At 53.5% G+C, this 12,191-nt stretch overlaps 3 protein-coding genes across 15 annotated transcripts; 1 reads left to right on the top strand and 2 right to left on the bottom strand.

The window, feature by feature from the left end:
- Positions 1–676: 676 nt before the first annotated feature.
- Positions 677–5,220, bottom strand: SLC35A4 (solute carrier family 35 member A4). The gene is made up of 3 exons (XM_026508153.4): positions 4,921–5,220; positions 3,840–3,938; positions 677–3,235 (listed from the first exon to the last, which is right to left on the bottom strand). The coding sequence occupies exons 1-3, from the start codon at positions 4,933–4,935 to the stop codon at positions 3,038–3,040; spliced, it is 312 nt and encodes a 103-aa protein (XP_026363938.1). The 5' UTR covers positions 4,936–5,220; the 3' UTR covers positions 677–3,037.
- On the bottom strand, positions 1,634–2,608 carry LOC113261830 (probable UDP-sugar transporter protein SLC35A4). The gene has a single exon (XM_026508152.3). The coding sequence runs from the start codon at positions 2,606–2,608 to the stop codon at positions 1,634–1,636; it is 975 nt and encodes a 324-aa protein (XP_026363937.1).
- Positions 3,145–12,159, top strand: APBB3 (amyloid beta precursor protein binding family B member 3). 13 transcript variants are annotated; one of them, XM_044387460.3, is made up of 12 exons: positions 3,145–5,091; positions 6,047–6,210; positions 6,293–6,369; positions 7,129–7,189; positions 7,428–7,580; positions 7,703–7,830; positions 8,274–8,388; positions 8,527–8,611; positions 8,855–8,938; positions 9,206–9,321; positions 9,399–9,647; positions 10,937–11,494. In XM_044387460.3, the coding sequence occupies exons 1-12, from the start codon at positions 4,980–4,982 to the stop codon at positions 11,171–11,173; spliced, it is 1,581 nt and encodes a 526-aa protein (XP_044243395.1). In that variant the 5' UTR covers positions 3,145–4,979; the 3' UTR covers positions 11,174–11,494. The 13 variants fall into 13 exon arrangements, with proteins under 13 accessions (XP_044243395.1, XP_057163105.1, XP_048077085.1 ...); XM_057307122.1 differs by having other exon boundaries at positions 7,092–7,189; XM_026508141.4 differs by having other exon boundaries at positions 5,043–5,586; positions 9,456–9,647.
- Positions 12,160–12,191: the final 32 nt, after the last annotated feature.

The following is a 12,191-nucleotide window of genomic DNA, read 5'->3' as shown; positions in this document are numbered from 1 at the left end:
ACCCCCATTTCAGAGGTAAGGCAACTAAAGCTTGGAGAGGTTAAGTAACTGCCCAAGCACAGGCAGCTAATAAGTGACAGAGCCAGAATTCAAATTCAAGCCTGGCTGACCATAGTTCTACACTGCACATAGTGGTTCACAAGATGCAGTGTATTGGTATCATTTAGGGACATTAAAAAACAAGAGAAAAGAAAAAAAGATTCCCGAACTCTACGCAACTTCCTAAGATTCTCCAATAGGTCTCACTCTTATTTTCCTTTTTAAATTTTTTTTTTTTTAAAGTTTACTTGGTATTCTCCCACGGGAGCAGGGCCTCCTGTTCGTCTGGCTATGAGGAGAGATGACAGGAAGGAATATCAATGAGGAAACTAGAGGAAATGAGAATCAAAACCATATGGAACCCATGAGTTCTCTAGCCTAAAATCTAGTTTGTCCTGCCGGGCCTAGTACCTTCTATTCCCAAGAATCCCTCCAAATTCCCTAGTGCCCAAGTTTTGTGCTTCAGAGAAATTTGGAAAGTTCTATTGACAGAGAACAGTCTCCACTCCATGGAGCCCGAAAGGAAATAATGCTCCCAGTCTGTAAGTTACTCCAGCATTAAGACATTCAGGGCACTAGGAGAACAAAATTATGTTTGAGTGAAGCTACGCAACAGAGAAGACGCAGGACTATCGTAGCCAATTGCAGGAACCACCTGCACCCCCAGAACACTTTATTAAGACTTTATTGCTTACATAGTTAGAGACACTGATTGAGCTACACCAAATTTCCCTGTGCCTGGTTCCAGGTCACTCTGTGTAGAGCTTCCCTAAACTGTTGAGAGCTGGGACACTGCTAGGCAGTGGCAGGACCCAGAGTGAGAAGAATGGTACCTCCTAGGAGCTGCAGAGGGGGGCAGTGGGCTTTGAGAGGGCCCTTGGGGTGAGCAGAGAGGTCAGGAGTGTAGCCTTAAGCCAGGGCCCAGGGGCAACATTCCCTGAGATGAGTCAAGCTCCAGCCCTCTCTGGGGTTTCCAACAAAGGCTGGATGGGTGTGGAGAGCAGTGCTGTGGAAGGAGCATGGGGCATTGTCTCCAGGTGCTGCTGGATCTAGGGGAGCTTGGAAGAGTGGCCTGGGTGATCAGTATAAAAGCTGTGGCAATTGGGCTTTCCTGCATAACAGTGAAGGGTGAATGTCTTTAATGGGGGAGTCATGTACCAAAGCGGGGCTGGAGTTGCCCATACCAGGCCTGGGGGTAATGGGTTTGTTGGGGCGACCACAGGAGGCAAGGATAGCCAACTGCTGCCCATACCCTGGTTGAAACAACTGCATTCATGCAGGATGAGGCAAGGAGCCTCCTCTATCGGGGGTAGGGTCATTTCTAAGGCCTAGGTATTGATGCTCCCCCAATTCCTTAGTGTGGATGAACTTCTGGAAAGTTTCTTTAATCAAACCCAGTCTTCAAGTCTCCTGGGATAACCTTTCATTTACCTATCTCCAGAGACTAACCTGGCTGCTCTCACCTCCCCAGCTTTTGTCACAAGGCACTTGTTACAGGGCTGGCTGCTGAGGAAGGGTCCGGAAGCCTGGGAGGTGGCTCTGATGGTGGTGCCCAATCAACAGGGTCAGGAGTCTGGGTGGAGGTGGTCAGGGGCTAGCGGCTGCCATAGTACAGGCGCACAGCCAGACCAATGAGCAGCGTGGCCAGGAAGAAGGCAGCTGTGAGCTGCAGCCGCAGCAGGGCTGCCGAGAGCACGGCATTGACCACCAGTGAGCAGGACACAACAAACAGGCGTGTGATGCTGCTGCCGTGCTTCATGACAGCTGACATGAGCAGTCCATTTAGTGCCTGGCTCAGCACCACAAGCGCTGCCCATCCGGAGAAACCCTCCAGGAAGCCTGGGCCAGGGCCACCACCTGCATGCAGACCTAGATTCAGGAGCACACCAAAAGTGTAGAGGAAGAGGTTCTGAAGTGCTAGGGGCAGCCGCTGTCGCTTCATAAGCAGTTCTGTGTACACGGACGACAGGCCTGAGATCAGACAGTACAAGATGAGAAGCAGCAGTCCCAGTGGAGTGATATGCAGGGGCATGGGGCCAGCCGCAGCTGCCGAAGGGGGTCCAGGAAGGGTGTTCCCAGGGTCCTGGAGGCCACCAGCTGCATAGCAGGCCCCTGCTGCCATCAGCAGCAGTAGTGCTAAGCCCTGGCGTGCAGAGAGGCGGTGCCGGAGACAGAGGCAGTAGAACAGGGCCGTGCTTCCAATCTTGAGATTGCTCAGCACCTGGTAGGTGCTGGGGTCCATGTAACGTTGTAGATAGATCACCAGGTTGTTGTTAGCTCCGTAGAGTAGGGCTGACAGTGCAAAGGGGGCAGCCTGGCGCCATGGTGGGGCCCCCTGGGGCCACGCCTGCCAGCCCACCAAGAGGGAGAAGGCGCACAACAGTAGCTTGGTCAGCTCAGTCAGCAGCACAGCCGAGGAGGGCCGGAAGGGCACTCTGCCGTTCACATGGCACAGTGCCAGCAACGGGGCATGGGCACCATACATGGCAGTGGACAGGAGTAGCATCAGGGTCCAGCGGGCCTGCCTGGGTCGGCCCAGGCCTGGCGAACCCCCGTCCTCTACACTCATGCCCAAACCAGACCCTGGGTGGCCTGCGTAGCCAGCAAGGGGGTAGCGGGAATTGTAACAAGTTTGGGGAAAATCAGTACGGAGCCAGCTCGCAGGAGGAAGGAGCCGTGGTACATCGCTAGAGAGAATACTTAGAATCAGAGCCAGCTGCAAACTCCACAGTCAGGGCTGGAAGAGGAAGGGGCTGGTGTGGTCCTAGAAGCTACAGTCTTGGGGCCAGTCCCATGGGGTTAAGGAGGGGCATCCAAACTGCTGGCTGATAAGCCACTGTTTACCCTCTGCAGGAAGGAAAGCAAGGATGAAGGCTGTGGGCAAGTTGGAGACAGCAAAAGGGTGATAGGTGGGGAAGCCAAATATGGTGTCTGTGGTTGAAAGGCCTCAACCTGCAGGACTGAGGTGCTCATCCTTCCTCCCCCATGAGATCCAGAGCTAGTCAGGCCCCTTTCGCAATGACCGAAGATAGTCCCTCAATGTCTTCTCCACATTGGGCACAGCATATGCCTGAGCTGCGTAGATGCCAGTGCAGGTACCCACAGCAAAGCCCAACACTGCTGATGCCCTCAGTTTGGCCACCACATAGCCGGCTAAGAAGCCCTTGAGGAATGGGGAGGACATAAGCGAGCCATCCTGTGGAGCAAAATGAAGGAGGAAACTCAGCCAGGGTCTCCCTTCTCGACCCAGGATCTACTCAAGCTGGCCCTAGAGCATCCCGCCACCTGCTCCTCCTTACTCTGCAGTATTCTCTTCAAAGATTTTCTCAAGGTTCTGGAGGCAGAAAAAGAACCTAGAAGTCCTGATCACACAGTCTCAGAACCCTGTGGTTAGAAGACTCCAACCACAGAACCCTACCACAAAGGTACAGAGATGTCTCTGAGGAATCTGGCCCCTGCCTGCTTCTCCAGCCTCACTTCCTATCATGCTCCCCATTACTGCAGCCAAACTAAACTATTTTCACTCCCCAAGTTCATCATGCTACTTCCAACCATGAAAGCTTTGCATATGTTGTTCCATCTGCCTGAAATGTTCTATCCTCTCCTCTTTACCTAGTTAACTTCTATTTAAGATGCCAGTTCAAGTGTCATTTTCTTAGGGAAACTTTCCTTGGGGTCACAGTGAAACAGCCCTCAATAACCATTTGCTGAATAAATCTCTATTACCCATTCAAAAGCATATAGGGCAATGCAGCCCAACGGTGGTGGTGGGGGAGAGTGGTAGGCACGTGCAACTTTACCTGGCTCACACCACTGCTGACTTCGTCTTCCACACGCTGCTGCAGGCGTTCCAGCTGGTTCTTGAGAAATGCCAGGTCCTTAAGCTTGGGCAGAGAATCCTAGAACAAGAAAGAAGCCGCCTCCAGCAGGTTAACGCAGCCCCGTTCTCCGCTCAGGTCTATCAGAGGCTGGGTGGGTGGGGGTGCGAGCATGAGAAATCTCTTCTTACAAAAACTTCCTGAGATGATGGTGGTAACGAAGAAAAGACATTCAAAAGTCAATTCACACGGGAGCCACGGAGGGAGTGACATATGGGATCCTCATCTGTGACAACCGTTACAGAATTTTGTACAGCAAGCAGTGTGTAGAGAGGCAAGAGGAACAGCTAGCCCCTTCAATTAAATTTATCGGGCTGACTGACTTGACTATAAGCTACCTGAAAGTGGCAACCGGTTGGTCTTGCCTATTGGGTCCCCAAGCCTAACACAAAGACTGGTAAGTACTTAGTAAATGTGAGGATGGTGCTGAACTTCAGACCAATGGTGAATAATGGCCTGAGGCAGTTCCCTGGACGCTCTGGGATAAATCTGATTTCTGCCTGGGCTTCTCACACTGAATGTGTGACTGGATGCACTAGCTGGGGTAGGGGTGGGGTGGCTGTCTGCAGGAGTATGGGTAAATGAACCGAGTGGCTCTGATCACCTCAAAGTATGAAATTCAGCGTATGCGCAATAGAGTCTGAATGAGAATGTGCGTATCCGTGTGGCTTGGAAACGTCGTGTTCCTGGGAGAGAAATTTCGGGGGGCTAGGGAATGAAAAAGAGTGAGGAGTGTGTCAGGGTGAGTGTGTTTGGCTGTGTGCCGGTAACTAAGGATCGTGAGGGTCCCGGGAGAGGACACTTGGGAGATGCCCGGCTCTGCTTGCCTCGTGTAGTGCTCCGCTACTCCACTCCCCAATGTTGAGGCAGTCGACAGTATAAACCCAACAAGAGGAAAAACCCCATAAACGGCACCCCTACGCAAGAGAGGCTCCAGTGTCGCCTCTCCCAAGGACGGTGTGAAGACCATCCCACACTGCAGAAAATCCCCACATTCACTCACCTTGTCATCCGCCATCTTCCCCGCCGAACTTGTTGCGCAGGCGCAGCCCCGCCTCCCTCATGCTAAGTGCTACGGCCATCTTTACTGAGGGCGGAGGCACTTCCGGGGCATTTTTGGAAAGGATGAAGGTGCTCTTCGGCCGGCGGAGCCCGGGTAGTCTCCGTCTCTCAGGTACTCCCACGTGACGCCTCCGGCGCGGCACAAGCTGCGTGTCCGCGCGCGCACACGACCTGGAAGCGAAGAGCTCACTCGTGCGCATGTGCGCGCTGTGCACGTTCGTCTGGCTGGTCGTCCGCCCTTTGATGAACTCACAGTTGCGGCGTGATGTCAGTGGGGCCGTTGGCGTCGGTGCGCCTTTCCCGGAGCCACGCACGGAAACGCGCACCCACTTGGGGATTCAGAGGCCTGTTTACACGCGCCACCCCTCGGCGGGCGGCGCTGCTCGGGCTCGTCCTTTCCCGCCCCTGGGATCCGGCTCTTACCCCACCTCGGATTTGTGCGGCGCCGGTTGGCCCGGCCAGCGCAGAGAGGCTGGGCTTGTGGGCGCAGCAGATCCGGACGTCGAGCTGGGCTGAGATTGCGGGCCGGCAAAGGCCGGCGGGGACGCGGTCGGGGCTATGCTGGGCAAGGATTACATGCTGGCCATCATTCTGGTCAACTGCGATGGTGTGCACGGAGGGGCCCAATGGGAGGATGGGGAGCTGAGGGTGAACGAGTTGACGGGGTATGTCTTAGGGTGAGGACCAGGGGACAAATGAACCCTGGATCTTTGCGCTGTAAAGGACCTACCTTCTGGACCTCCATCCTAAGGATTGTTCCCTTTGGGATGGAGGGAGCGTTTTTTTGTTTTTTGTTTTTTTAATTATAATTTATTAATTTGAGAGAGAGCGAGAGAGAGCACAAGCGGGGAGGAAAGGGACAGGCAGGCTCCCTGCTGAGCAGAGAGCCCCACGTGGGGCCGATCCCAGGACCCTGAGATCATGACCTGAGTAGAAGGCAGCGGCTCAACCGACTGAGCCACCCAGGCGCCCCTGGAGGGAGGGTTCTGACAGGGTTATTCTGAACTCACTAATATGCCTTCCCTCTCCAATCCCGTGATTCCTCTCCCCATCCTATGTTCCGGTAGATGACTTGTGGGGGGACCAGAGTCTTGAGGGGGAGCCAGGACTGCCCCCTGGCTGGAGAAAGATACGCGATGCTGCAGGTACTTACTATTGGCATGTGCCTAGTGGCAGCACCCAGTGGCAGCGCCCAACCTGGGAGACAGGAGATGCAGAGGACCCAGGCACGGTAGGTGGAGTGGGAGAAGGGGGTCTGAGTCCGTGTGTGGATCTAGGCCTGTTGCCACACTGACCTGGTTCCCTCTCTACAGAGGACGGAGGGGATTTGGGCACTTCGGCCCCCCAAGGGGAGATCCTTCTCTAGCCTGGAGAGCTCACTGGACCGCAGGTAACAGGGATAGGCAAGACCTAATGAAAGACTTGGGGTTCTATGGCATTCAGTGATGCAGCTGGACCCACATTCTGCTTTCAAGCCCAGGTTCTTGGCTCTGTCCCATTTTTTAGTCTTAGTATTTTGAAGTTTGTCCTTTGTTCCATGATCTGTGTTTTGCTACATGTTCTTCCCTATTCTGGGTACTGATAAATCATGTTCTAGATCTTGGCCACTGTACTGAGCTCTTTCCGTGGGGGTTCCTGTCCTGTGTTCTAGAGAGTCTTTTCTCAATTTGGGGTTCTGGTCCTGTTGTTTTGGATCCTGTTCCATATTTGCAACTTTTTTTTTTTTTTAAGATTTTATTTATTTATTTGACAGAGACAGAGACAGCTAGCGAGAGAGGGAACACAAGCAGGGGGAGTGGGAGAGGAAGAAGCAGGCTCACAGCGGAGGAGCCTGATGTGGGGCTCGATCCCACAACGCCAGGATCACGCCCCGAGCCGAAGGCAGACGCTTAACCGTTGTGCCACCCAGGCGCCCCCATATTTGCAACTTTTATTCTATGTCCCATGTCCTGAATTTTTTTTTTCGAATTTTAAACCACACTCTCAGTTACATTTATATATGTCTTGGGCCCTCTCCCACTCTGGTTTTATGTTTGGGGCACTATGTTCTGGGTCTTATCCTACATCTCATGACATCAGGCAGTCAGGGTTTCCCCACTGTCCCTTCTGTAGGAAGTGTGATCACCTTACGAGCTCTCCACTCTTCCAGGAACTCTCTGTCCTGGTATGGTGAGGAATCCTACATCCAGAGCATGGAACCAGGAGCTAAGGTAGTGTCTTGGGCCTGAGGGCCCAAGGAATGGTTGTGGCGGTGGTGGATTGTTCCAAGGGAAAGGTCAGGGGTGGGATTGGGCTGAGAAGAGATGATGAAGGGTGAAAGGAGTGGGTACTGGCAGGTTTATGTGTGTGGAACCTGTGACACGTCTCATCCTGTTTTGCCTCCTGTTCCACTTCCATGTCCACCTCCACTCACTCAGGGCCCTCCTGTCCTTTCCCCTAACCCGTCAGTGCTTTGCAGTCCGCTCCCTGGGTTGGGTAGAGGTACCCGAAGAGGATCTTGTACCAGGGAAGAGCAGTATTGCAGTCAATAACTGCATCCAGCAACTGGCTCAGATGCGCAGCCGTAGCCGCAGCCAGCCCCCAGATGGTGCCTGGGGTGAGGTGAGCTGGCTGGGCCTTCAAGGGATTCGGCCCAGGGCCCAGCAGAGACAGTTGTTGCTGAATTGCCTGTTCTCTGTGGCAACCACCTTCATCTGAGCTCTGGACTGACCTTTCCTTGGCAGGGTCAGAACATGCTGATGATCCTAAAGAAGGATGCCATGAGCCTGGTGAATCCTCTGGACCACAGTCTGATCCACTGCCAGCCTCTGGTGCACATCCGTGTGTGGGGTGTGGGCAGCTCCAAGGGCCGGTGAGGACCCCTACCTCCCGCCGAGTGAGAGTTGCTCCTCCCTCCCGCCTGTAGGCTGTGATCCCCACTGATGCTGATCCTCTGTACTTGAACCCCCGGACACAGATCCTCTGACATGGACCCAAGCTCTGCCTCCCCTGCCTGGTCCAGCTCTGGTTGGGGAGGGTGGGCCCAGCTCAGCAGGGACGGATGGGGGAGAGCCTGAGAGGCTGGGCTGATTCTCTCCTGTGCTCCCACATGCTTCCGGAACAGTGACAGGTGAGCGACAGCCCCGGTGCCTTGAGCCCCAGCCCTGATCTCCCTGTTCTCTCCCCGCCACGTCCTTTGCCTGACTTTCCATTGTCCTGCAAGCACTAGAGGTCCCTGTTCCTACCCAGCCTCTACCCTACCCCAATCTCTGCCCATCCCTGCCCCAGCCCCAGCCCCATCTCTGACCCTGCCAGGGACTTCGCTTTTGTGGCGGGCGACAAAGACAGCTGTATGCTCAAGTGCCATGTGTTTCGCTGTGATGTCCCTGCCAAGGCCATCGCCAGTGCCCTACATGGGCTCTGTGCCCAGGTAAGGGCCAAGAGTGGTGCGGGGAATGTGGGTGTGGAGCTGGTCTGAAGCTCCCAAGGTGGTTGGGTTCAGGAAGTATTGGCTCCTTACCTCAGCTCCCCTCTCCCTTTATCTCATGCTGGTTGCATTGTGTTTCAGATCTTGTCAGAGCGTGTAGGTGTCAATGGTGATTCCCCTTGCTCCTCCCTAGACCCCATCTCCCCTGAGGACCTGCCACGGCAAGGTATGGGGAGGGAGGTCCTTCATTGCAGTAAGAGGCTACTTTAGTGAAAGTGGGTTGTTTAGTACTTCCCTGGAGATGTGGGACTTCTGATGTGTGCTGGTTCCAGGGATCCCAAACTCTGAATTGGAGGAGCACCCGTGGCCTTCTTTCTGCTAGCTCCAATTCTCAGAAGGGCCCTCCTGTCCTCCTGTAAGGGGGTCATTGAGAGAGCACCCAGGCCAACTTGCTGTGTGTACATTTCAGTGGAGCTGCTGGATGCAGTGAGTCAGGCTGCTCAGAAGTACGAGGCACTGTACATGGGGACCTTGCCAGTCAACAAAGCCATGGGTGAGGACTGAGCTGGCTGAGGAGGTGGGCTACATGAGGTCAGGGAAGGTGGGTATGGTAGGATCTATCACCGTTTTTCAAAGTGCTCCCATGGCCCTGTCTGGCCTAGAATGTGCCATCCTTCCCAACTCAGGATTCTAAGCCCAGCCCCAGCCCTTCTATTGCCATGTCTCTGAATCCCAGGTCAGTGAGAGGGGCCTAGACACTCCCTGCAGATCCCTTCTTTCTTTACATCTGGGAGACACTATGGTGGGCATGTCCCCCCAGGCATGGACGTGCTGAATGAGGCCATTTGTACCCTCACCACCCGAGGGGACCAGGATACCTGGGTCCCTGCCATGCTCAGTGTGTCTGACTCTCTGATGACTGCGCATCCCATTCAGGTACCAGAAGAAGGTGAAGTTGGGGGCTGTGGAGGGGTGGGATGGATGCTGAGGGGCTCATTGCTTACTATTGAAAGAGCTCACAGGGTCCAGCCAGTGCCCGGTCCTCTAGTGACCAGGCCTGGTGTGGGCAGGCAGAAGCTGGTGCAGAGGAGGAACCACTATGGCAGTGCCCTGTGCGCCTTGTGACCTTTATTGGTGTTGGCCGTGACCCTCACACCTTTGGCCTCATTGCTGACCTGGGCCGTCAGAGCTTTCAGTGTGCAGCCTTCTGGTGCCAGCCCCATGCAGGGGGACTCTCTGAAGCTGTGCAGGCTGCTTGTATGGTGAGTTACGGGTGGGAATGGGTGGGTGGGGTGGCCCTGCAGCTGCTCTGTGCTGGTGACTGGGGCTCAGGATCGGCACTCTCCAGAAATCCCCAACCAGTAATCCCAGGGCTGACTATAGTAAACTACTCTTTTGTTTGGCCCTCTTGTTGTTTTTAATAAGTTTAAGTTAATTGCTAACATTTAGAGGCAGGACATTTTATGTATTAATTACTATTCCTGTTTCTCTTAAAATATCAGAACCTCTGATCCTGGGTGCACACACATAAATTTCAACATTGAGCTGAATCCTGTAGGGGCTGTTCGCAGTAGGGTGGGCACTATCTCTCCCGTTTGTCTCATTTAGGGTATTTCCTGGCATCTGTGGGCATTGGAATGTGGGATGCTTGCACTCTATGAATTCAGCTTACTCTTTCCGTAACAAACATGAGTGCCTACAGGGTACCAGGCACCATACTTGATCCTGGGAATTCATTGATACCGAAGGCACAGACTTTGCCCTCACAGAACACCCAAACACTCAGGTTAGATCAGAGACCAGAAGGGAGTTGTACACCACAGGATGATGGAGAAGACAGCCCATTCCAGAAGGCTACCTGAAAGAGGTGATAGAAAGCTGAGAGCTGAAGGTCCAAGGAAGAAGTTAGGTGAAGGGGAATGGGACAGAAGGTGTGCCAAATACAAGGATGCCCAGCTGCGAAGATGAGAGCAATGTTAGTGGATTACGGTACCTAAAAGAATCTAGTGTATCTGGAGGGGCGGATGAAGTGAGATGGGGCAGAAAAAAACGCCAGGTCATGGAAGAATTTAGAGATTGTGGTCAAGTTTATTTTGTCCCAAGTCACTTTGAGCCACTGAAAGGTTTTGAGCAGTGAATTTAAGTTTGTGGATCAGGAAGACCACTTAAGGTACCTTATGGGTAAGTTTGAATTCCAGTTCTATCATTTTTTTGCATAGGTGACCTTGGGCAAGTCACGTATATTCTCTCTGAACCAAAATTTCCTCATTTACGAAATGGTAATAACACCTGATGAATAACTTTGGATTAAGTTTGATTATGTGAAGCACTTAGCACGGTGTCCAGCTCTCCTTAAATGCTTAGCTCAGTAAACGTCAAATTTTGTTTCTGTTATTGAGCTCCCTGGGAGTGTGTAGGGGCTCCAGATGGGGCCGACTACCAGCCTCCTTCATACCAGACTGAAGCCATGGCCAGTTGCCTGTTCTGCAGAAGCTTTCAGGGAGTCCAGGGGCAGAAAGGAGCTGGATCCTCACATTCCCCTTTTCCGTAGGTTCAGTACCAGAAGTGTCTTGTGGCCTCTGCAGCTCGAGGCAAGGCCTGGGGTGCCCAGGCCCGTGCCCGCCTGCGGCTCAAGCGGACCAGCTCCGTGGACTCCCCAGGAGGTCCCCTGCCGCTCCCCCTGCTCAAAGGAGGGGTTGGGGGTGCAGGGGCAGCCCCTCGAAAGCGGGGTGTCTTCTCTTTTCTTGATGCCTTCCGCCTGAAACCCTCTCTGCTCCATATGCCCTAAATTAATCCAGGAGGACTGGGTAAGGAGGCTCTGGATCCATGCCCAACTCTATACCCCTTCATTCTCCAGGGGCCTGTAGCCTCTCACTCCTTGAAGACTTCTCTGCCTGCCCCTCTGGCTCTTGCCTACCCTCTGTTTATTGCCCAGTTTATTAATGTTTATGGGGATGACTGAGAGGCCCTGCACCATAACCCAGGCCCCTGGCTGTCCTTCCCCTGGGTCCCTGTGTTCCTTGCCCCTGTCCAGCCCTGGACAGTTGGCTCTACCTCAGCAACACTTTATAGCAAAATCAGTACAAATAAAAATCCCTCAGTGACCTCACTGGGTGTGAGTATATTGGGCCTGGGACAGGGTTGGGGGTTAACACCCGTGTGAGGTGAGTGTCTGTGTCTCTGCTTGGTGTTGGTGGCTGCCTGTAGTCACGTGAGGACATGGGTGTGGCGGAAATCTAATTTCAGTCTTTCAACAAATGTATTTTCTAAGGCCTCTGTGCTAGACAGTGGGGATATAAAATCTGGGTTCCTCCTTCAGAAGGGGAGATGAACAAGCATTAAATAAGATAGAAGATAGTATTAGTACAACTAGGAAATCTCAGGGTTGTGGAGGCTCCAGTGAGACACTTAACCTAAGTACTGAAGGAAAATGAGTACTAGTTACTGATTTCCAGAGAGTATAAATGTGCAGGGCAGTAGACAGAGGTGAGGTTCTAGAATTCCACCTGGCTAGATCACACAGGGACTTTTGTGGGGCGGGAGTTCTGGTGGTTAAAACTTACTCCTGAGAGCAACTGTGACAGAGTTTCAACCTACAGGGGATTAGGGCTCGTAGAGCGCCGCCTCTTGGAAAACAGCCCCCTTTAGTGCCTTCTGATCAGGGCCTCGATGCCTTATTAGCTGGAGATTTCGAGTTCCTCGGGGAGCTGGGGCAGCGTTCCCACAGCGGCTCCCAGCATTTCTGAACTGCCGCTCAATGTAGAGGGCTCCTAGCAACCAGCCGGCCCGGGGGCCCGCCCACCCCG

This window comes from Ursus arctos, unplaced genomic scaffold, assembly GCF_023065955.2.
Source record: "Ursus arctos isolate Adak ecotype North America unplaced genomic scaffold, UrsArc2.0 scaffold_5, whole genome shotgun sequence".
Classification (NCBI taxonomy): Eukaryota; Metazoa; Chordata; class Mammalia; order Carnivora; family Ursidae; genus Ursus; species Ursus arctos.
The sequence above is the reverse complement of the archived record's forward strand: the minus strand, read 5'-3'. Positions and strand labels throughout refer to the sequence as shown.